The following is a 25,878-nucleotide window of genomic DNA, read 5'->3' as shown; positions in this document are numbered from 1 at the left end:
ATTGCGGCCCACGCCTGTGGAACAGCCTGCTGGAGGACCTCTGCGTCACTGAGAATGTTGATGTTTTAAGGGCAGACTCAAGACCAATCTTTTTAACTTAGCTTTCAACTGAGTCGCTTTTTATCCTCCTTATTATTGTGTCTGTCCTGCCTGCAGGGGTCCGACCTGGGGGTTGTCCTGGCCCGAATGGTTGGGGATCCTCCTCCAGGGCTTTATAGCTGTGGTGTTGACCCCTGCCTGTCTGGGTCAGGGTGGTCTCTGAGGCAGCATCCTCTGTAGCCGTGGGCTGTGCCTGATCGGTGAATAACACACCTACTGAAAGGTGGCACGATTACAAGAAAATCAGTATCGACCAACAGCATAATTTCTCATTCTCAACAGCTTTTCGTGTCCTCCAGAGGGAGACTGCTCCACATCCTGAGACCCTGCATCAAACACAAAGTCAACCAACTGCCCAGCTGCCTCTTTGTACCCAAGTGAAGCGATCGTGTCAAAGCTGAAGAAATTAGCCAAGGACACGACCAAAAACCTGCTTTTTGAGGTCACATTTGTGAAGTTGAATCATTCTTGAGTCAATATGGTCATTTTAGCCAAGGTGGTGATCAGATCTGGCCTGGTATCGATTATCGTTGTGAGGCTGTTTTTTTTGTTTTTTGTTTGTTTTGTTTTCTGAGGGATAAGACGGTAAAAGCGGGGTCAGTGATGATACAAACCATCTGCCCTTACAATGATAATGACAATGATTCCATTATAAAAACAACAAACCCTTAAGGGAGTGATTCCGTTTTATAGGCGACATATGGATCAGCAGGACAAAATGTTAGCGTGACATCTTTTGTAAATGTTGTTTTCTAGTTTTAATCGTCTCTATGTCCTAATGTTTGATAAACTGATCCGTTGCGGGGGGAATTATTGTGTACAATTATATCTGAGATCTCTGAGGAATCCAAATAAAGCCTTTTTGTCATCTCTGCATTCTCAGTCCTGAGTCCTGCTTTGAGTCTCGGCTTGACAGTACACTCTGGCCCGAGACAAGGCGAACACAGACTACTTAAACACATGGAGGGAAATAGGGGACAGGTGGACACAATCAGGAATCAGGGAAGACAATCAGACTGGTGACACATGAGGAAGGGCAAGTGACCTGAAACAAGAGGAGAGTTACTTTTCAAAATAAAACAGGAAATGACAGGACAAAACAACCCCAAGACAAGACACCCTCACCACGGTGTGACACCTATAGAGGTATGCATTGCATACATGTAGATGTCCAGTAAATATGCATATAGAGAGAGTACAGCCATGATATACATTTGAATGCCAGAGTCTGAGTGAATGTTCAGTGATAGGATAAACAATCAATTCAAATTCAGGAATCATTTGGTGCGCCGGAGAGCTTAACTTCATCTCACATGAGCAGAAGATGACCAAGCAATCAGCTGTGCTAGCAGGCGGACCTGCTGCTTTTGATTCTCAATGACAGCGTTCAGTTTCTGGACCACATTTTCCTAGCATTCTGGGGAAGAGATTAGAGGTTACTTAGATTAGAGACATCTGAGGGTGTCCTGTGATGTCGTTGTTAGTTGAGGTCTTTGGAAACCTATGGGTTGAAGGGAGGGACCTCAGTTTGGGATCTAGTGAATTTAGAGGCCAGGTCAACACCTTGTGCTGTTCTAAACTGTGTGTGTGTCTGTGTCAAGCTGCATCCTGCTGAGGATGGCTGCTACCACCAAGACGTGGCATTGCTATGGGTTGGGGTTGCCTGGTCTAGTCTAGTCTAGGCGCACGGTACATGTAGCATCCACGTGAATGAATGGCAAGTCCAAACGTTTCCCAGCAGAACACTGAACTGTCACAAGATGGTCAATGCTATTTACTTCTCCTGTCATTGGTGTTAATGTTGTGGCTGTCAGTGTATACTGAGAGATGTGCTCACTTTCTCCTGCATCCTTGGAAATAGGTTTGCCGTTCTCCTTGACCTGATCAGCATGAAGCCATTGTTTTATCACTGGATGCTGAGAAAGCCTTTGATAAAGTTAACTGGGCTTTCCTCTTTGCCACCCTTCAAAATTTCGGCTTTTCTACCCACCTTACAGAGGGGAACCAGACAAGGATGCCCCCTGTCTCCCCTACTGTTTGCTATATTTATTGGACCGCTCGCATCAGCAATACGTCAGAACACCAGTATCCACAGGGTATCCACTCATCCGTCTCTGAACATAAGATCAATCTATATGCTGACGATGTTTTACTTTACTTGCAACAACCTCAGAGATCATTACAGGAAGCTTATAATTGTATTTCAAAATTTTCAGCCCTCTCTGACTACTCAATCAACTGGTCCAAATCTACAATATTACCAATAACGGACAAAGCATGGAATCCTGCAGACCATAAACCCCAACTGCCCTTTTCCATAGGAAATATCAAATACCTGGGCATAAACATCTCACCTAAATTGTCAGATTTAGTGCAACTGAACTTCAATCCACTCCTGGATAAAATCTGTGATGACCTGAAGCGCTGGACCAATCTTCCTATCTCTCTGATGGGACACATAGCAAAAGTTAAAATGAAAATTTTGCCACAAATTAATTACTTGTTTTCCATGATCCAATTCAAACCCACAGCAAAATGGTTCCAGAACTTAGATTCTGCAGTTACCAAATTTCACTCAAAAAACAAACAGACAAAAATTAGCCTCGCCACCCTTCAAAAAAATAAATCAGAAGGAGGACTTGATGCACCGAACTTTACAAACTACTACCTGGCAAATCAGCTGCAATTCATCACCAAATGGATAAACCCAGAGGCAGATTACAATTCGTGGTTAGAAATAGAACAGGCCGACTGCCACAACATATGCATTTCGGACCTGCCCTTCATTATAATCACCCTTAAGCGTCATAACTGCTTCCAAAACCCCATTATTGCCGCCACCCTGTCGGCTTGGTGGAAGAGTCTAGAGACCACAGGATCCAAGCTGGAACCCTGTGGGTTCTCCCCAATTTGGCACAACCCTGACTTTGTGAATAACAAAGTCCCTCTTCCCCTCAGCACTTGGAAGCATAAAGGAATAACCCACCTCCATCACCTCTTCCAGGGGAACTTGCTTATGAATCACACAGATTTCTTTGATACGTTTGAAATAAGAAATGGAAACTTCCTCCAATACCAAGACCAAGACAATTAGAAAGAAAATCCCAGTGCTCCAGGACTGCATACAGCCACCACAATTCGTCACCAACATTAAAAAACTCACACTGAAAAAGAACAAAACCCTCTCTTTAATATATAAGCTGCTATCAATGGGGGGGTAGGCGATGCCATTGCTCGGCTGGTCGTTGTTGGTTCTTCGGGGTTTCCTGGGGGTCTGTCGCATCCTGGTTGCTGTGCTGGGCTGGGGGCGGGTTCTGGTCGGGGACTTCCTGAGTCCTGGGGGCCCGTCTGTGGGTTCCATGGGCTGCTGTTGCGCCTCGGCCCTGCTGCCGGGGACTTGGCCCTCACTTGCCTGCCTCCTAAATTGCACTCACCCCACACTCCACCATACACTATGTCGCTCATTACAACCAAGGCTAGGTACACCACATATACCCATCCCAAGTTTTTAATGCACCTCACCTTGGGGGTCCACCCAGGATCGGTCAGGGTCAGGGCAGGCTGCAGGACAGTAGTGTGCTGCAGTCCTCTGACCCACCCGACCCTCCTGTTTGCCCCCTGTCTTAATGCACCACACCACATCCAGGGTCACAGGGTCACGGTGTAGGGGCTTGCTTCCTCATCAGGGACCGAGGAAGCACAGTAATAATGACACTGTCACTTTTCATTATTCCATGGCACGGCTCGGGGGGCCTGGTCCTCCGCTGGCAGGGGCATCTTGGGCTGGTGGTCTGTGGCCCTACGACGGTTGGTGGGGTACCTACCTAGCTTCTCAGGTGTCCTTTTGGCCGGGCTTTGTCTCCCGGTGCTGCGTGGCGACGGGTTTGTGGCGGCTCCCTTGGGTACTCGGTTGTTCCGGTATCGACTGGTTCGGGTGGTGGCTTGGTGCTTCCCCTCTCCCTTCGGTGGGGGGCTGGGGTCTCTCCCTGGCAGGTGGGGGTTCCCTCTTCCTGTGGTCTCCCTGGCCTGGGTGCGCCAGGGGCATGGGGCCGGCACCTTGGCCCCCCTGCTCGGATGGCCTGTCCCTGGTTGGGCGCTGGGCCGGTGCCCGTCTGCGGGGGCTTTGCTGGGATCCTGGGGGAGTCCTCTCGCCTGGAGAGGTGTCCTTGGGTGCCCTACGGGCGTGGGGTCTTTGGGGTGGTGTTGGTGGCGGTGGGTGGACAGGCTGCGGCGGCTGGGGGATGTGGGGGGTATGGGGGGCAGCTCTGGCTTGCACCGGCTTGTGTTCGCTTGGTCGGTCTGGGGGTGTTGGTCGTCGCTCGCCATCTGCACTGGGGTGTGGCATGCCCCGTGGCTACAGTGGTTCTCTGGTCTTGTCACCCATGCGCCCGACACTGGGGTGGATGTTCTCGGGTGCTGGGGCTTCTGACCTGACTCTGGGCCCTGGTAATTGTCTCACTCATATTTAGGGAATGCCCACATGTATGTGTGTTGTCACCTGCCAGCCCGTGCTGGATCACATCAAGAAGAATTGATGAGTCCCGGCTATTAAGGGCTGGATTTCACTCTATCACTATGTGCCATATGGCAGACTTCTCTCCTTCCATTGGGACACCCTTACCCCCCTGGACTCTCTCATCTCTCCAGAGATGACTGTACCCAGTCATACTTGAGTGAGGTGACTTGGGAAGCACAGAACCCTACACACCACTAGTTCCTACTAGCACCACATGCCTCTCCTCCACTGTCCATCCTTCTACATCTTTTCTGTCCTTTGTTCTCCCCCTCTATTCACTGAGGTGTAGCACTGCCCTCCCTGCCACAAGGTCACTACACTCAATAAAGATCAACAGGACAGTTCCCAGGGAGGGCTGGTAATGGTCACACTCATGCACTGAAGTAATAAAGCTCTCAGCTGCAAGAATATAACTGCATCAACCTCATATAATGTTGACACCCTGTGGTGTTCAACTATTTAGACAAATGCAGACAAAAAAAAAAAAAAAAAGGACATAGGTTTGCCGTCTATGAATCAGCAGAAAAAAATATTATAATAAAAAAAACACAACATCTGTAATTGACAGATGTGATTCAAAATTGCTCCATAAATTGCTATTTAATAGCAAATGCAGGTCACAATTAAAAGTGTTTGCTCTATAGACTGACATTAGTTACACATTTACAGCTTTTAACTATATATTAGTGTAATTTAAAGCAGGCGCTTTCTATCATGTCAGAGCAGTGCAGAAATCAATACAATTTTAAAGCTGGAGTTCTACCATTCATCTGGAGTCATGATTGTATCCATCAGATGAGTGAACTGTAAGGGTCTTATCTAGTGTCTTTTGAATCTTTTTTTTAATTATTATTATTTCTTTTTAGAATTCCATAATAGTTTTATTGATTTCAAAAGGGTCAGACGTTACACCCGAGCCAGTCTCAGCTTGGGGAATTAACTGAGATGCAGATATTTGATGTAGCTGATGGGTCAAGAGTTTACTAGTCCCCTCTGATAAAATAATTCATTGTTTCCCACAACCCTTAGGCTGTAACTTCTAGAGCCTTGTTACCCTGAAAAGAGAAATCTAACTGCTCTGAAATTAATTTAATAAACTCTGTATCTAACAGAAAATGTGTATTTAGGTGCCATGGTGGTCTTGTATTAACACACTTCTGAAAATAAAAATTTATAGAAATGAAGGCATGGTCTGATGGATCTGTTCAAAACACTGGCTCATTTTGATATTCATTTTTTTTCAAGAATTCAATCCGGGGGTAACTCATTTTATCTGAGAATTAATCATTGGGAGAAACAATAAGGTAACATTTGGATCACGTGGCCGGGGCCTTTATTTACTCAGATACCATTACTGGAAGCAGGCTCTTATTAAAGGGAGGCCTTGTTGTTTGTCCTTACCATATTTAATCAAAATTTACGAATAAACGACAATGAATAAATTACACCACTGTATCAGTTTGAATAAATAAAGTGGGTCCATTTATTGTAAAAACTGACAAGGTTTTTAAATTGTACTATACACACGACAAAATGTAGTGCAACTTCAAATGTAGCTACTGCCATCTGTGGTACCTGTGTATTGCTACATCTATAATTACGCACCTGGCCTGTATTTAAGGCTGGTCTATATTTGTTGATGTAAACCACGCCCCCGCCCATTATAAGAGACCCGGCTATTAATTGAATATTGGCCACTATTAGAGGAAATACGGTAGTATATAGTATACTATATGATTTATTCATTGCATTGTTTTGGCCTGATGAAAAAGGCCAAAAACAAAGTGACTCAATTTCCATAGCTGGTTTTAAAAGCCGTTCAATAGATACGGCTCGTTCGTGAACGTCACATTCAACTCAACATTTATGATTGCTAATTCTGCAAACCCCTATCAATTAATGTGATCTAATTATGCCCAGTATTGTTCTAAATTATTTCTCTCTCACCACCCTAGGTACCACTAGACAGGAATTTAAAATGAAGGTCCATTCCAATATAACTGAAGATAAATTTTACCTGGACGGAGGGCGTCTTCCAGATTGAACCCGAAGCCATCTAATTATGGAGAATTTAAAAATGTAAATATTAGATTTTTGATATTTACGAGATTGTCATTGTGTTAATGGGTTGAAAATTAGGTTTCAATGAAGTTCACAGACTCACTTCCTCTGGTGGTTTCAGTTCGTCTGGGTCCTGAAGAGGATCCTGTATTGATTGTAAAGTGTAAATTACAAAGTGGAATGAGTTTATACAGTAGTCAACTGTGTAAAGCCCTATCAAGGTCTAATTATAACTGGCATTGCCTTTTTTATTCCCTAGGTACTATTTGGCAGATTACAGATTGTATCTGGACGAAGGGCATCTTCCAGATCTAACCCAAAGCGGTCTAAATATGGGGAATGAAAAAAAATCTTGACATATATGTAGGACTGGTAAAAAGACAAGCCGAGGTGAATGATGAAGTTTGTTAACTCACTTCCTCGAGTGGATTCCGTTGGTTTGGTTCTTGGGGAGGATCCTATGAGGTAGTAACGCAGAGCATAAATAAGTGCAATAAGTAAGTAAGTAGAATGCCCCTCTAAAGGAACCTTCACTCTTTCCTAAAAAAAGATTAAAGGCAAAAATTAAACATTTTTAATAATCATATGATGTTTGTACCCTAACCCTAACCCTAACTTGCCACAAACAACTTCAATAAACTTTCAGTGAAAATGCTACCAATTTTAAATGTCAGGCTAATGTCAGCCACTCACCCTTGCCACGGAGAGCATCAAGCAAGCCCATCCCTGTTTGAGGTCAACATGAAAGCATTAGAAGACATACTCGATAGAATTAAGGCCTCACGGTTGCATATGTCACCGCCACCATGCTGCTTGCAGGTCAATATAACGTCAAAATACTTGAAGTGATGCATACGCCATCAATTGAATCTCATGACATCTGACATGCGCGAATGTTTTGTTACAGTTATGACTTGCTCTCTCCAAAAATGGTGCCAGTTATTAAGTAATATTGTTAAGAAATCCATGGGATTTCGCATTTGCAAGTTGAGCTATTGCAAAAACCACGTTTCGTAACATCACAGTCACCTTTGACCACCAAAATCTTATCATCCACAATTCTTGGTGCAGAAAAATAACACGTGCATGCTGTCTCTGGATTTGTAATGGTTTTAAATAAAGCAACTAAGGGGGGGGGGGGTTGCACACTCACCACTCCAACGTTTAGGTCCATTAATAGGCATCGTCTGAAGGGCATCTGTCAATGCAAAGACAAAAATAGGTGCAGAAGAAGATGTTACATAATCGGAAATTTGTTCAAATGAGCATTTATGTTATAATAGGCATCGTTTTGTAATTTTTACACCGTAAGACTGCTAATTACTGTGTATTGTCTGGTATGAAGATGTAAGGCTTAAGAGATCACATTTATGGAAGATAATTCTTATACAAGAAAAAAAATGTTGGAATAACTTCAAACTGAAAAAGGTGAATGAAGTTTTCTTTTTGCAAAATCCATCAAGCTACATTTTTGTATTTTGTGTCCATAAGAAGCTTTGCATGGCTGTCAACAGAGCTGTAAGCAGATCAGAAATCAGAAATGGCAGACTGACGTAGTTAGCAAATTAGCTCTATAGCATTGGATTTTTAAAAAAAAAAAAAATGTGGACATAGCAAAAAAAGGCAAAATCATCACACAAACACAATAATCCCCATATCTCTCAACTGCTAGACTTCCATGGCTGCCCACTAGATACATACGTATCAAAAGTCACTTTAACTTTTAGTGACATACTACAAATTTAAAACCTAAACCATTATACTTAAAGACAATTGTTGTCTTAAAGTTTAAACACTTTCTCTATACCAAGCCAGCTGGTTTCAGCACATGCATCAGGGACAGAGACACTCTGTCACATGTCAAAAATACAATCGGCAGAAGTACAGTAAAAAAGAAAAAAAAAAATGAAATAAAAAGCTTGCAGTTATGGGCACAACATGAAAAATGTGCAGAATTTGCTGCTGCGTCCAACACAGCATGACGGGAACTAATGGCTATAAATTATACGGCTGTAGCCCTTGTGATAAAGCGGTGGTGTGATCAGCTATACCACAGGTCTTGGGTGGCACCAGAAATTATGTAATGCTGAGGTGATGCTCCAGTCAACCAGTGTGAACATGTTGTTATCGTGATGGCAACAGCGGATCTTTGGTCAGCTCCACCCGTCCTGAGTCTCTTTTGGGACAGCAGTTAGATGATACATTCTGCATGTCCTGCCTGTATCCATTGCATCTTTCACTGACACATACACCAAGAAGGCATAACATGTCCACCTTCCTAACATTGTGTAAGTTTTCCTTGTGTCACAGTTCTGACTCATCAGAGACATGGGCCTTCTGAAGTTGTTGGTGTCTGACAACAGAATGTTGTGGGTTTTTGGGTCGCGGATTGAGTGGAAGGGCCTCTGTGGACAAGATTTTCCACTGAGACATGCAACAGAGTCTTCAGATAAGGTTGGATCATTTACATAGATTTCCACTATTAACTACAGCAAGTCAGCTGGAAATGGGCATTACACACTAATGTTCTTCTCTTGGTTATGAGCCTAGTTTTGCTCATATTCAGGGTAAGACATAAACTCTATTAAAGGTCAATCGTTGTGATTTTTTCTCAAAACACCAGTCATAGTGCTCAGGTATGGTTTGCTTCCATGCCTTCCACCATCAGACAGTCAGTTATTTTCTATGACATGCTGGCGTTGCAGTTTTAGACAGGATTAGCCACTAATCGCTGTTTCCCAGTAACAAACATTTCAGCACTTCTTCATCAAGATGTTGTAAAACTGCTGCTATAGTACCTGAGCTGGTGATCTCTTAAAATAGAGTCTAATAATGCTGTTCTTCAAATAACAAGATCCATACTAAAAGTGCTCCTTTAGTTATACAGTTGCTTTGACTCCAAGAAAAGCGGTTCTTAGAATTACGTGAAAGGACTATTGTGGATGAAAGCTGCAGGCATTTGGCAGTGTCTGTTCGAAGCATGAAATAACTTGTGATTAAGACGGATATTTATATTTTGCCTCTTGGCAAGAAATGTAAATGGCATCAAATAAATTCAAATGTTCAATGAACAGGGAAGTTGTGTCTATAATCCAACTCTGTGTCATGATGCACAAAAAAGTGAATAGAAGCATGGAAATCAACCACAAAGTTGCACTGAGTGATGCATTGCTGCAGTTTAGTTTTATTTACTTAAGTACATATCACAACAGCCATGTCAACTTCATCGGGTTTTTCATCGCTTGTGCTGCTCTTCCCAGTTCTGCATAATCAGAGACAGGGTTTTACCTAGATCACCTAAAAGGGGAAGGTCTTTCTGGTCTTGCGAATTGTAAATGAGAAGATTAAGTCTAAGATTAAGACCTTCTTAATTATCTAATCATCTTATGTTTTTTTTTTTTTTTTTTTTTTTTTAAGGTTTCATCTAAATTCATTGGTCTTTTTTTCTAATTTATCCAGAAGCTCTTATTGTTGACAAATCTATTTATCTTGATAAAATAAATGTTAAAATTTTAGAAACAAACTACAACAAAAAATGAAAATTATAGACAAGAAATCATGGGCCTAACAGCGAGCCTTGGGGAACACCACAAATCAATATACTATGGATCAAAACTTAATTTGAACATTAACCTATATACCTAGATTATAGACCTTGACAACTTGTTTTTGCCATTGTATTGCGGTTATGGTCACATTTGGCTAATCTTAACACAGTGGGACATCTATTAAAGTCATTAAAGAAAGGTAACTCACTGTCATCTTGAAGCATTTCACCCAGATCAAATCCTGTATAAGACAAATGCAAATAAGTCACGTATTATTACATCAGCTGAAGATAAACTGAAGATGAATACACTTCCATCGTAAATCTACAGTATATCCGAGGTGAAAAATAATCACCTTACCTTTTACTGTCATTGCTCCAGTAGCCAGAAGGAGAAAAAAAGTGATCTTGAGACCAAACATGATGTAAACTTTTAAAAATTGCAGGGCAGTAGTGGTCACACAGATGTGACTATGTGAAGCCGTCCTGTGCTGCTACCTGGCCTTTTAAACAACGCACTGGGTGTGCCAGTCAGAGGAAAGGTTGTTACAAAAGGTGAATTGCAAAATCCTATTGTTAACAACCCTAAAGAAAACATATTGTTTAAAAACAAACATAAACAATTAGTGGTTAAATGAATTAAATGCTTTGACAGTTACATGTCATGCGCAATTAATAGAACTAGGAGCCTCCCCGTGGTTACTTGACACTATCTGTCTTATACCTACACTTATTGTGAAATTATGTTTGATGTTTACCTCCACAGCTGTAAAAGTTATATTCAGCAACCAAAGAATTCGAGCATTTTATATATTTGGTTAAATTTAAGGCTATTACTACAGAGCCCTGAAAATAATTGAGACTAAAGTGGAAAGTTGAAATTTTGCTTCACTTACTGGTTCACATACTGGAAATGTGAAGAGAGAGAAGAAAAGGACCTGTTTGAGAAGACAAAATGTAATTCATGTGATTCACAGTGATTCTGTTGCTTCAGTTCCTGCCACCACCTGATATGAGGTTTAAATAGGACCCAGAAACAATCAGACGACTGTCCATCAGCACAGCACAGGAACATCTGCAGAACATTGGTGTCCTATACGCATCCTATGTTGACACTGGTAGTTTTCAGTCTATCATTTTAGCAGATTGTCTGCCATTCTCTGGACAGTCTTCTGTTGCGTGTAGCACTGTTTTACAAGATTTAGATGGTGTATTTTCCTGGACCAGTTCATCTCTATTTGGGGTGGGTATTTCATTTAATTAGGACTCATCGCCATAGACTGGCCACATAAATAGCTACCTTCTGTCAAAAAGTTTGATGGATGACCTCTTGACATTTTTCTTAGTGAAAACCCTAACCCTAACACCTGTGAGTGTCATTCAGGAAGCCAAATGTCGCTGTGAGTCAGTTGCCTTGGAGGGGGAGATTGGGGGCCTATGTGAAGCTCTTTTCATCAGGTGAACACCCGTTGTTTGGAGCATCAGTCAAGAACAATTGAACCAGTATCACAATTTATTTACCATGGTGGCTGAAAGCTGTGGGTCATGTGCAACTCGTTAGGTCAAAGGTCTGTTTTTTGTGATAGTATCTTGATGGTGGAGTGACTCGATATGTGGATACCCCCCCTTAGCTGCTGGGACACCCCCACACGCACTCACACATGCAAACATTTAGTTGTGCAGGTTAATCAACAAATTTTAGGGTATGAAAGCGTAGGTTGGCCACTGTCAGGCCCCGGGCAGTGATGCTGCCATAACCTGTGTGACAGTAAGTGCAAATGTGCCATGTAACCAGAAATGCTTTCAGGTTGGTGATACCATAGTAGCGGTTTCAATTGAGGAAGAGATAGATAGTTTTGAAACCTGTTCGAATTTAATAACGTCATTAAATGTCACAAGAGTGTGATGCGTTATCCTTGCCTCATTCTGTGGCACTCTAGCATGCTCAATGGCCTCAGCTGCGGTTAATTCCCAATTTAACAGTAGTGCGAGGTTAATGGTGAAGCATAGTTGATGGATAGGATTTACTCGTATATTCAAGCATCGTGCTTTTTTCCTGCAGATTTCATCAAAAATGCTCTGTAACTTTCTTTTAATATCCCTTGAGGGCTACATACCACCTGCACAATTGCGTCCATTGCGTCCTCCGGCATAATGTCCATGTTTGATAACACTAATCGATCGAGAGCCTCTTGAACTTGGTTTAGAGGCAGACTACCGTTGTGTGTGACGATGATAGATTTGATCTTTCCCCCCTTAATTTTAGTTGTAGCACATCCTGCTGTCTGGCATAGGAAACAGAAGCTCACCCTGTCTGATCTGTTGTCTTTTTTTTTTCTTTTTAATGAAATAAAACCTTATTTTTGATAACTCTGTTATGTATCTTCACTTTTATGTTGCGCCTCTTGAGCCAGGTCGTATCAGGAAGAAAGGGCCCTATGTTATCCCTATACCATAACAATAAAATATGCTCTCAGCCACGTGAAAAATGAAATGAACAAGAGAGCTTACACTCCAGAGTGGCTCCAGTCCGCACTCTACAAAATGGAGAGACGGGTTTAGATTTATTTTATTTAAAAATGTATACTTTTTTTTCCTTACTGATTGTCGGAGGTGTCTCTGGCCCGTCTGCTGTGTTAGTTTCAGACCAAGATCGAAGTTCACTCTCTTTTTCATATTCCAAAATGCTTTTTAGCATTTCATCGTTGCCTGCTAAAGTCTAATACGAGCCAGTAAAATCTTCACATACATTCTGGGATACAGAGACAAAGAAAGAGTACAGCATTATTAGAACAGCCCACTCCCTGGCCAGATTACGCTCTCAGAAGGATATACTATAAACAGAAGGAAAAAAAAAAGATTTATTATAATATTTAGGCAAGCACACACAGTTATAAACAGAATATATATATTCACACATGCAGTTTTTATAGGTGAAGTAAGTAACCATTCAGAACTGATGTGGACAGGGTGGCTGGTACTACTTCAGACGTGCGTAAAAAGCAAGCACGTTTTTCTTTCTGTCTTTTCTTTCTTGTTTCATATATATGTTATATATAGCTTCATTTGAATCAATGATGTCTTACTTAAGATGCCCTGGCTGTCCTCATCGTATTCACGGTAAAAAAAGGCCCGTTTCTTAGCGAAAGGCCTTGTGTTATCCCTATACCATAACAATGAAACATATATAAAATCATGTAGGTCTTAAAATCTTACATACAAGAATCCATTTTTAATTCTTTCACAAAAAAAAAAAAAAATCTGTGTTTGAAAAACAGGTTTGGGAGACATTTTTCAAGGATCTATCTCATCTGTCTGCCACTCCCCAACTGTCCCAATCGACTTTCCACATTCTGTAACCCTTGTGAATCTCGGCAATCAATAAACCGTATAAAACTGCAGTCTGTTCTGATTATTCCGGATGCTTATTCCCCTTCAGGTTGTGTAAGTGGGGGCTTTATAATAGTGTACAAAATTTACCATTTTGCCGCATGGATGAATGTATGTCTGTGTTTGTGGCAGCGATATTATTTCACGCAGTTGGGCTGACCCACATCAACAGAGTAACACACAATGAAGTTCTGTTATCCCTGTAGTATAGCTGTACAGCCATTTATAGCCTTGTTTTCATCGCATTAGGGTGAATGTTACTGCCATGGTAGTTTGACTAAATTTGTGGTTACGTGACATTTCACATCTATCAGTATTTGCTGTGTATCCCATTCACTTGATCACATAACCCATGCGATTGGAAGAGCATGCTTGCCTTGTTCCAGGATGATGTCCCACCACCTCAGAATGTTTGCTGGTCAGAGTTCAAATCTAAGGAGCAACAGAGGCACTATTGCACTGTGTTTGAAAATGCAAAACTTTCTAGCAAGCTGAACCATCTCTGTTTGGGAGTGTGAATACAATGACTAGAAATGTCACGAGACCACACCTTTATCTAATTATGATTTGTCGCCACAGACTGTATAAAAATGGATGCCCTAACAGCTCCTTAACAGTGGAGCAAAAGCAAATAGAGCTCCCCCTGGTGGCTGGCTGCAGAATAAATCGTAAACGTTACCTACTAAAATACTAAGTGCACATTAAAAATGTTTTTTTTTTTTTTTTTTTTTTTCAAGGATAGTTTTTGTCATTTTAAGTAGTTAATGTACACTACCAGTCAAAGGTTTGGACACACCTCCTCATTCAATTCAGTGAGAATGTGCATCCAAACTTTTGACTGGTAGTGTAATGATGATGCATGTGTCAGGTTTTCTGATAAGTTTAGTTTAAGTTAGTTATCTGATGCTGTACAAACAGGATGTGACATCATGATGACCACAAGTTGCCATGTGAACTGATCCAAGAAGTGGTCCCTGTAGGACCGCGAGAGGTGGAAAAAATTAAAATAAGTACAGTGTATAAGTGTATATGTATATTTTTTGTAACTGGTGGGGGTAAAGTAGAGCGGAGTGTTAAATAAATGAAAACGAAGTGTGGGCAGCTCATTGATAACACAGTTCCATGTGGCTCCACACCTAGGCTAGGTGCAAGTATGTTTTGTAGTCTTTTAGATTAGTTCTCTTAATAAAATAATTTTTCTTATACTTGTGTATAAGAAAATTTTCTTTCCTTTAGTTTATAATTTTTACGCGGCACTTCCGGTTTTCTCTTTTTAGGTTTATCCCTGATTCATTTACATTATATAATAAAAATATTTGAGTCCATGCTTCACTTACCTCACATTAGTACTGGCTCTGGAGATTTTGAAACATGATTTTTTATTAATGCTATATGAACAGAACAAAATTCAAGTAAATTCAATTCAGTTTTATTTATAAAGCAGCAATAACATTACAAATTGTCTCAAGATGCTTTACAAAAACCAGCCTGCAACCTCCAGAGTAAGCCTGAGGTCGACCGTGGCAAGGAAAAACTTCCTTTTAACAGGACGAAACCTTGAACAGAACCCAGCTCATATGGAGGGACCCATCTGCCGAAGGCCAGCCGGGTAGAAACAGAGAAGATAGAGAGAAAAGAAGAGCAGGAGAAACAAAATAAACAAACTTCTGTCATAGATGCATACATCAAGCTGAAGGAAACAAGTAGAATCTAATGATACAACACACAGCTGATGATCTCATGTGACAGTTTGTGAGTATAACAGGAATCATGGGCAGGTTGGTGAATTGTTCATCTGGGTGGACAACTGGCAGAGGACATGAAGACTGGGGCAGATGTAGTTTGTGGAGCTCCATGGCACTCCAGGCCATGAAGACTGGGTTGGTTGATGAGGCCACGACAACAGATGTAGAAATGAGTTTATTGCCATCGTTAAAGCCACTCTCTGAACTCCGAACTGCAGAATGACACTCTTAATTTAATAAGTCTAGCATAATTTACAACCAAAAAGTAACCACCTGTATTAAATTTTGTCCATGGAGTCGTCTGCCAGAGTCTATTACTTTTTATCATACATTATTCTCTTTTCTACATCCTCAAAAGTGGTGTATAATACAATATGGTTTAGTATATAAACTAATTTAACCTATTATATTCGACTAGGGCAGAAAATAAAAGTATTAAATTATAAACATTCGTAAACTTTTTTTTTTTGTTTTGTTTTGTTTTTGTGTGGCGCAATCTTCTTGAGGGAGGAGTCACGGACGGACTTAAAGCGAGCACCAGACGCCGACCCGGACTCATTAGCGCGGAGCACAGAGGGACTCGGAAGCTGTTCGCTCGGTCGGAAGTTGAAGGATGTGGCTGCTCTCAGTGTTGGTGCCGCTTCTCAGACTCTACATGTGCGGAATTCGAGTTCTTCTCTATCAGATGTTCAACAAGTCTTTTAAGCTTCCAGGTCAGGTCAACTAGTACTTATGAAATGCATGTTGCTCTCTGCTCATTGTCTGTGTTGAAATATCTTATTTTGAAAGTCTTTTTGCGAATCTTGTCCGTGTTTACACCGGACTCCGTAGTAAATTGTACGCTTTTTGATCTTGTTACGTGATTTATTCACTAAAGCGATTACAAAAAAAAAAAAAAAAATCCTTTTGAGACATTTTAAGATCAGGTCGAGTGGGTGGTCAATTCGGCATATATTTGACATGCCAAAAACGTAAACTTAAAGTCTCAGAAGAGATTTAGTATCGATGTTGTTGACAATGTTAAGCAAAATGACGGTAGACTAGTCTGTGTCTGCCCGAATAATTATAATAATAGTAATAATAATAATAATAAATTGATACATAGACCAGCACAATTCCCTGCCTGTGAAACATTGGTACCAGTGAAAATATTATTATTATCATATATTGTATTTGAAATCCCCCAGCACAAATATATATATATATATATATATATATATATATATAGCCTGTATGTATGTATATGTGTATGTGTATGTGTATGTATATGTGTGTGTGTGTGTGTATTTAATCCAGCCTAAACTCGTTTCACGTTTGTTTTGTAGCAATTTATAGATTGTAACAATCTATAAATTGCAACAAGTAACAGCCTAATAATAATTAATTATCCACCTGTTTTTGCTAGTAAAAAACTTTTGGTGTTGTCACCAAATTTTTTGTCAATATTTTAAGCCACAAGACCAAATATCCAAAAGCAACATTAGTGTCGGAGCATATGACTAGAAGCACTAATGTGTTGACCCTTAAGACAAAGAGGGGACTGTTTACGGGGAGTGAGATTTGAGGTCTTTAATCACACAAAGAATGTGGGCAGCGTCATTCGTGATGGGGGGATTACTTACTTACTTTCTTTCTTTTTTTTTCTTTTTTTTTTTTTAGCTTGGACTTTCCAGCACCGTGACAAAAAGAACACTGTCAGGGTTGTGATTTAGGAACAAATCATTCACTGACTCTGGAGTTTTTCAGGAAAGCACACTTTGGGGAAATCACTGCTCCCAGCTAAAAAAAAAAGCAGCGGTTTCACAGTTAGTATACTACCCTCAGCTGCTTTAGCTTCATATTGAACAAACTCTTAAGCCAACAATTTTAACTCCAGAATCTAGTTGTCTTTACTCTTTAATTTCAACATCCTAGGACTGCCACCACGAAAATGCTAACAGCTGCATACACCTGAGTTTCTTCCAAGAACATATACACACCTAAAATGCTAGTACATTTGTTTTAAACCCCACAAATTAATCATGTTTTGGACTGATAGTATTTTAGGTTGACAAATTAAATGCCATACATTTTCATCACAATTAAGTGTGGCCAAAGTACAGCATACTACCATTGAACACACCAAGCTGTGAAGTTTCGTATTTCCAAGTCAGAAGCAGCCAGAAGAATTTCCAATTCGCGTGTTAGTATAGCTTCTTAAAATAAATAATATAAATAAATATGAATAATCTTAAATAATTTTATCAGCATCCTCAAATGTTTATTTCACTATTCTTGTTAGGTTCTCATTAAGTGAAGGAATCCAGGTGGATTGCTTACCCAAAGAACCAATGGAGGGTAAAAATGCAGGACCTTCATGCTCTGGCATCAATCTGGTCGCACACCCTCGAGCAAAAAGCAAAGTCTGGAAGTACTTTGGCTTTGACACCGATGCGGATGGCTGCATATTGCACTGGAAGCGGATATACTGCCGTGTATGCATGAGCCAAATCGCTTACTCTGGAAACACCTCTAATCTGGCATACCACCTCGAAAAGAACCACCCCGTAGAGTTTAGTGAGTTTGTGAAAAGCAACACAGATCAGATGCGTGAGGCGTTCGTTACGGCATTCTCCAGAATAAAAAACGGGCCTACAGGAGTACATGCACAGCAACAGTCCCAGGAAATAAACTTGCAACAGAACTTGGACTATGAAAATAGACGACACAATGATCTGACAATAGCCGTCATCAACTTTATCTGTGAAGGGTTGTACCCAGTATCTATAGTTGAAGAACCTACCTTCAAGACTTTAATGAGTACTGTTGACCCTGGATATTCTCCCCCCAGCAAAAGTGACCTTGCAGTTAGAATAGTTCCTCAACTGTATAGCTGTACCAGGGATGTGATCTTTAGGGGGCTGGCGGGGGTTGTGAACTGTGCCGTTTCTACAGATCTTTGGCAAAGCAAAACCCACAGTAGTACATATATTTCACTCTCAGTGCATTCAGTTAATTACAACAGTGCCACTGGCTTCTCAATGACCAATAAATGCCTGAAAACATTTGAAGTCCAGGAGGAAAACACAACGGAGAACATCACCAGAGCGATGTATGAAGCCTTTGTTGAATGGGGAATAACCCATAAAGTCAGTGGGGCTACCACAAATGGTTCAGTAGACATTGTGAAAGCATGCTCACTCCTGGAACTGTCGGTGGAAATGCCTTGCCTTGGCCATAGCATTAATCGTGCTATGGATGAAGCCTTCCAGTTGCCCCGACTCGACAGCTTCATGGGACGTTGCCGCAAACTTGTTGATCATTTCAGAGAAACGCCCATGTATGTGCTAAGAGAAAAACAGAGCGAGCATGGCCCCACTCATTGCGCGCTGATCTCAGACAGGGGTGGTTCTTGGTTGGCCACACTGGCAATGTTGCAAAGATTGAAGGAGCAACAGGTTGCTGTGACTGCAACCCTCAGAGAGAGTCCCAGCAGCCATCATGTCAGTTTTGATGGTTCGGACTGGGCCATATTGGATGGCTTGATTGAAATCCTTCAGTCCTTTAAAGCTGTGGCAAACATGATCACTTCTTGCAAGTATCCAACCATTAGCATGGTGAGACCTGTGCTTCATATGCTTTTGAGCACCACCCTTAAAGCGAAGGAAGGGGACCTCAAAGAAATCAGCATGACCAAAGAGGTAATCTCCAAGGTGCTATCATGCACCTACTCACAGAATTCCCAGGTTTCGCAAGAGATCTCAACATTTCTCAACATTGCTACCTTCTTGGATCCTCGGTACAAGAAGCTGCCTTTCCTTTCCACCCATGAACGCTCAAAAGTTGAGAGTAACGTCATTGAGGAGGCCAAAGCAGTCCTTGAGAAGCAGATTTTGGAGCGGTCAGGCACTGACGATATGTCCCTGGTCTGCGAAGAGCCACCTAGCAAAAAGCAGGCACCCCTAAGAGAATTTTCCACCAGCACTGCAGCTGAAGACAACCCTTTAGCTGCTATATTTTGCCAGTCAGAGGCCGACCAGAGCCAGGAGGAGCTCCATGCTCAGGTGATTGAAGAGCTGAGCAACTACAAGTCCCAGAGGGTTCTTGGTCTGAATGAAGACCCTCTGATTTGGTGGTCGAGTCATGCATCCTCTTTCCCCACGCTTCCCAGAGTGCTCCAAAAGTACTGGTGTGTTCCTGCCACAAGCATACCTTCCCACAGGTTGTTTAGCTCATCAGGAACTGTTCTGTGCGGGAAAAGGAACCGCATAGCTCCAGCTCTAGTAGATCAGCAGGTCTTCCTTTATGAGAACTCTCGGGGCTACTACGAGCCTGAACCCGGTGAGGGGGATTTTGACACTGCTTTGGAAGGTCAGCTATAATCTGGGTCATCCACTGGAATGATTATTGTGTTTAATAAATTAACACTATTGTGTATATACAGTGAATTCTTTATGTCTGATGTTTTAAGCATGAAAATGTAATTGACCTCTTATAGCTTTTTTGGCCTAAATTTCATATGAACAGTTTGACTTTAACGTATTGGTGTCATATTTGTTGAAACCTTTTCTTTCTGAGTTTGATATTAAAAGGTCCAGTCTTTGTCTGTGTTCACACTTAGCCTAATTTAGCATAAAAACTGGAAGCAGAGGGAAACAACTAGCCTCACTGTGTTCTTATCACTCTTCTGAAGTTAATCAATTCTTTTATGGTTAAACTGATAACTAAAAGCCATCTGTTAAATACGTTGCCAAGCTTTGATTGCTGTGAAATTTTTGGCCCACAAAGATTTGACACAGATAATAGTGCCCAGATGATGTATCGCTATGATGATCTCCTGGCATTCTGTCCTGTGTCATCGCAAGGTCAAATGTGTAGTGTGTCCTGTAGTTCAGTTGCATTTAGATTACAGATCATACGCACAGTGCATTTTTGCCTTGAACAGGCTACCATGGTAGGTGTTTCCCACTGCTTCAGGAATTTGTAGTCCCGATGCGAAGTCAATCTTTAAAACACCGTATTTGCCAAGATGGAAGGAAAACATAAGTTATAGTACATGAAGATTATTATTTTATTATTCTATTGTACAAGAGAAAAAGTAACTGAATCGCTGTGTCTGAAATTACTGTTTCTTCAACAAACACCTGTCTCGAAAAAAAGTGGTCCATTAAAATGAACATGAATTGTACCTGTAAACGCCTGTAAGAATCGGGAACTAAAAAATATTTAGTAATATGTGTTGTTCAGCGTGTCGCTAACTGTTAATCACAGTTAATTACTTGTTTGTTTTTTTTTCTTGAAATCTGAGATTTACTGGAAAATGGAAATGCATTTAAATAAATACCTTTCAGCATAAAGTGGCATTGATGGAGGTGGGAGTATAAAATGACATGCTCTGCATAATATTAGCATGCACAAGGTATGTTGTGAAAACACTTTATAAAAGTAAAGATTTTGTTCAATATTTGCAGTTTGTGTTCAGAGTTTATATGGTAACGCTGATTCACATTTTAAAGTCTTGATCTTTCACAGATGACTGTGAACACCAGTATAATTTACATGTACCTACAGTTTTTCAACTTAATTTCCAGGATAACTTTCTTGTCATTTCCTAAAATGAAACGCACAAAGATGTGCAATTTAATTTGAGAGCAAGGATGAAGGCATTGTAAAGATAAATAATAGTATAATTGCTACTTTTAGCCACATATTTTCTTTAATGTTTGGCGCCAATAGGACACTCAATGAGAAAAAAAAACATGCTTCAAAATGTTATCTGACTCTTTAGCTATTCTTAAATACATATTAAGTTATTTGTTTTATATATAAGTCCATATTTAACTGGTTGACTGGGATTTAATCATGTTTATGCTTTAGCCACTGTATGGATGGGATTCTTTCTTCATTCCTAATCTGGATCTGTCGAGATGTAACAGCATTTAACCCTTCAGGAAGAACCCAAGACATGAAAGACTGCATTATGTTCTCACACAGTCCCTTTTCTCCTCCTATACAGTATTACCCAAGCAAAATGGAAGGGTTGCCATTGTGACTGGTGGTACCAGAGGAATGGGTTTTGAGACAGCGAGACACCTGGCAAACCTTGGCATGCATGTTATCATAGGTAGGCTACTGTCCAGTCATGTGCTTTTGCTTGGTCAGCAGTTCCCCAACTTGACGCTTTGATTGATGCTGCACATCCCTACATTCCAGATTTATGAAATATTTCCCTTAATCTAAATCTTTACTGTTGATGAATGCCGACTTCAGAATTGTTGCCCATGCTCCTGATTGGTTGCCAGTCTGAGCCCTAGCTTGCTGAGAATCAAATTCCCTCTATTTTATAAGTACATTGTCTCTGGGGTCTGCTTACCTTACTCTTCATGTCTGATCAAACTGAATCAAACTGAGGTAGTGAATTCAATGAAATCAATCAAATAGTTGATCAGTTTCAGGGTGTAGATGCACAAGTCAGTCAGCGTGCGCCGTAGAACTGAGCTGAAGTGAATCAGTATTATGTGTTGGACTTCTACCCACCAAGCATCTATCTGATCTCCATCACCTCCAGCTGGGAACGAGAGAGAAGAGGGCGCACGGGCCGTCAAGAGGATTCACGGAGAGGGCTGCGAAGGGACAGGTAATCCAAATCAGTTGGGATGAACTTTACTTTTCAATCTACAAATAAGGCTGTATCTGTCATCAAGAATGCAAATGTGTCAAATGTATAGTGAGAAAACACCATAAGTAGGAATGATTTACAAAAAGACAGATGGGGAATTTTCTGTGATGAAAGATTTTTTTTACTGTAAAGAATTAGTTGCAAGCAAGTATAAGACAAAATGGTTTGGGATCCTTGGTTTAATCTTAAACATAGTTCCACATGCATCGTATTACTTGTAAAGTAACATTGGTAATTAATGAAGCCGCAAAAATGTATATTAGTCCACTGCATGTAGAAGTCAGTGCAGCTTGCTCAACAAAGTGAACCAGAGTTCACTATATGTTGGACCATATGTTGTAAATTTGCCTGGTCTGTTAAGAGCACACAGGCAGTGAAGGCACCACTCCCAGTTATAATAATCATAAAACAGTAATCAATGCTGAAACTGCAGCAGACTGTGAAGTACGTACTCTTGTGTTGTGTAAGGGTTAATAACCTGACAAGTCACATGTGTGATTGCTGTGGATTAGGGGAGGACTAAACACGGCCTGATCACATTCTTTTAGGACTGAAAACACCTATCAAAACACTACACATATAACAACTACCTCATTAATATATTACAATACTAATACTAGGAACCCAGACACAATACCAATCTCTTTCCAGCATCGTTGAAACTACAAAATCTCTGATGTCAAAGCGGAACATGATCGGGCCACTTGGCAAATCTGCATTTGTGTATCATTTGTGTATATAATATTTTATCATATTAATCAAGAATTGAATCTTTTTATTCTGAAGAAACATGGCAACTTGAATAGTTTGCAATGACCCGAAATCAATGTTTATGGAGCTCGAGGACAATAAATCGAGGAGAGCTTTTCCAAAAAGTTGTTTCACAATCGTAAAATAAGTTCTCTATTTGTTTGACATAAAAACAATTTCCAACATCAAGTTTAAATCTTTTTCTATTAAATTAATTTGAAGGACAACTATCACTTAGAGTTTTGAAGTGGGCTTCCTTATCTTCTGGGGTAACAGTGAATTTAGTGGAAATTTCAGATTTTTTTTATAGTCCATAGAATAAGTGCTTCTTGCAATATAAGGATAGACAGTATTTACCAAGTATTGTCTCTGAAACTTATTGGTGCACTTATTGTCTTATGGTCCACAATATCTATTTTAATCCCATGTAGTCTTGATATATATACAAGTATATCATTTTTTTATTGATTAAATAAGGGAACCAACATGTTACCATCTCCATCCATCATCTACAATAGGTGTCTGTGAAGGTTCTCAGTCATCCAGGTCATGTTAATCCAAAAAGCGTTGAATATTCAACGCTTTTTGGATCTACAATAGATCAGATTGTTTTTTCATCCAATCTCCCATAAATGTAGATTTCCTTTTGTTCATAATCATTCTGTCATTCCACAGTTGGACATTATGAGGGGTTTCAAACTCATACTAGAATTCAATATCTATTTTTTAAAGACAATGTTTTGTTAGAGAACCAGATACCTTGTCCATTTTTCAAAAATGATTGTAACCATTTGATTTTTCACTTTCCATTCATAACACCTCTATCATAAGTTCAGCTGTGCTGTAACGAAAAGTTTGTGTGACCCTTGAACCAGTGAGACACAATCAAACACCCCTCTTCCTAATGGAGACTCCAGACCAACTTTTTTTGACCAGGGCTAGGACGATCCAAATTATAGTAAAGTGATGTAGAATAACCTCAGTTTTTTCTCCTCATAGCTGAATTTATCTTTGTGGACCTGACCTCGCTGAAATCAGTACGCCAGTTTGTTCACACATTCAAGGCCAAACGTCTACCCCTTCATGTTCTGGTCAACAATGGTAATTTCCCTTTCTACTTGGCACTAATGTTTGAATTTGATGATTGATGGTCTTCACCAACACTGAGACTGTGCTCCTAATCTTGACCCTTTCTCTAAGCTGGGACCATGCTGGTTCCTGAGCTACAGACGGAGGATGGCTTTGAGTTTCACTTTGCCCTCAACTACCTTGGTCACTTCTTGCTGACCAACTTGCTGCTGGACTTGCTGAAGAAGTCTGGCAGGCAGGGCTGCTGCTCCAGAATCGTCAATATGTCTTCTGCCACGCACTATGCCGGAGTCATAGACATGGAGGACCTCAACAGGAGGTAAGAGGATCAATAAAACGACTACAGTGTTGAATCATACTGCATCAACTGCATCTCTGGTACAGATGTTAACTGCATTTCTTTTGACTGGTACATGCTCTAATCCTCGTCCTCCCCATCCCGTCCATCCCTAGGACAGTGTACAGTTCCCATGGTGCTTACTCCCAAAGCAAACTGGCTTTGGTCCTCTTCACCTACTACCTTCAGGAGCAGCTGACGGCCGGCGGGTTCTTCGTGACCGCCAATGCTGTGGACCCGGGGATGGTAGACACGGCGCTCTACGATAACCTGTGGAGCCTTGCCCAGGCTCTCAAGAAGCCAGTGGCCAAGACACTGTTCAGAGTATGTGTCAACACAGGATAAATCTACCCTCGATTGAGGGCTCTCGTTCTCTCAGGATAGTTGTTCTTTATAACCATGTTTGCGTGATTGGGCTTGTTGTCCAAGTACAGAGTGAATCGGAGCAGGCTAATTAGCTGTAATTTCCATCAGTCACAGAAAATTATGGGAGAAAAAACCCTGTAAGTGACACAGTACTTACCCTACTTTAATTCAGTAACAGCAGCTCCTGTCCTAGACCATAGTTAATCCATCTTCAGGGAGTTTTTTTTTTTTTAAGATTTAAGCTTTGTAACACAACCCTTTCGTCATGTATTTCTTCCCAGAGTCCAGCAGAGGGAGCATCCATATCTATCTATGCTGCGGCTGCACCCGAGATGGAGGGGGTTGGTGGCTGTTACCTGTACAACGGCGAGAAGAAGCAGTCCGCTGAGCTCTCCTACAACTCGGAGCTCCAAATTAAGCTGTGGAAAACGAGCTGCAAGCTTGTGGGCCTTCAGGAGGCCTGACGTACCCCGCAGCGACCTTCTGCGAGCTCGTCGGTCATCCGCGTCCAAATTCATAGGACTTGACCTGTGGATCATCACCTCACTGGTGTCTCGTTCAAAAGTTTTTACTTGCAGCAAACTGAGAGGAAACAAGTTATTGAGCTGTGAACTATGACCCAAAGCCTGTCTGCCAACTCTACAAGTAACAGGAGCAGAGACTCAGTCACATTGTTTAGTGGTATGCTAATATTGTTTTTTTTTTTTTTTATTTTAGGAAAATTATCAAATTGATTCTATATATTCTATCATCTAATCCATAATAATTCTAATAATGAATAATTGTATTATTTTATTTTCGATTGTTTTGATTTATCAACCAAATGCTATTTATACTGTGATCTACTCGTTATACCCACTGTGCACACACACTACCGCACAAGGTGATTGCACATGCGCACAAAGACGCAAACACACAGCATGTGGAGGAGCTGTGGATTGATTCACCAACCCTACGATTAGTGAACAAGCCACTACCTGAGCCACATGTGCCCTTAAAGCAGATATAGCTAATGATATGTTATATCTAATAAAGAGCATTTGGTGGATATATGTCTAATTGATGTTGTTACAGGTGGGGCTGGTGTTACTATGGGGGCTGCATAACATCAAGAGTTTGACACCGTTTGGTGAAAAATCTAGAGCCTCCCTTCCAGAGGAAATCTTCCTTCATGTAGCAAGTCAACTGTCACGTTTGTTTCACTGGTCAATTCACATTACCAACACCACATGTAACTTCTAGATTTAGTATGTAGTTCTGTAATCTCAGCATCAATCAATAAAAGTATCAATTTATAGTATGATTGGAAACAAACAAATA

At 40.9% G+C, this 25,878-nt stretch overlaps 1 protein-coding gene across 3 annotated transcripts; it reads left to right on the top strand.

Annotated features, from left to right (window-relative positions):
• The first annotated feature begins 15,902 nt into the window (after positions 1–15,902).
• On the top strand, positions 15,903–25,606 carry dhrsx (dehydrogenase/reductase (SDR family) X-linked). 3 transcript variants are annotated; one of them, XM_047577061.1, is made up of 7 exons: positions 15,903–16,071; positions 21,354–21,461; positions 21,906–21,974; positions 23,766–23,867; positions 23,967–24,174; positions 24,309–24,516; positions 24,840–25,606. In XM_047577061.1, the coding sequence occupies exons 1-7, from the start codon at positions 15,972–15,974 to the stop codon at positions 25,020–25,022; spliced, it is 978 nt and encodes a 325-aa protein (XP_047433017.1). In that variant the 5' UTR covers positions 15,903–15,971; the 3' UTR covers positions 25,023–25,606. The 3 variants fall into 3 exon arrangements, with proteins under 3 accessions (XP_047433017.1, XP_047433016.1, XP_047433015.1); XM_047577060.1 differs by lacking the exons at positions 21,354–21,461; positions 21,906–21,974; positions 23,766–23,867; ... (1 more) ...; positions 24,309–24,516; positions 24,840–25,606 and adding exons at positions 17,018–17,540; positions 17,640–20,804 and having other exon boundaries at positions 15,922–16,071; XM_047577059.1 differs by lacking the exons at positions 21,354–21,461; positions 21,906–21,974; positions 23,766–23,867; ... (1 more) ...; positions 24,309–24,516; positions 24,840–25,606 and adding an exon at positions 17,640–20,804 and having other exon boundaries at positions 15,928–16,071.
• The last annotated feature ends 272 nt before the right edge of the window (positions 25,607–25,878 follow it).

This window comes from Mugil cephalus, chromosome 23 (genome assembly GCF_022458985.1).
Source record: "Mugil cephalus isolate CIBA_MC_2020 chromosome 23, CIBA_Mcephalus_1.1, whole genome shotgun sequence".
NCBI lineage: Eukaryota > Metazoa > Chordata > Actinopteri > Mugiliformes > Mugilidae > Mugil > Mugil cephalus.
The sequence above is the reverse complement of the archived record's forward strand: the minus strand, read 5'-3'. Positions and strand labels throughout refer to the sequence as shown.

Bases quoted from the DNA above. Each gene is read 5' to 3' on its own strand.
- dhrsx (XM_047577060.1), top strand. From the start codon at position 17,689: ATGGAGGGTAAAAATGCAGGACCTTCATGCTCTGGCATCAATCTGGTC.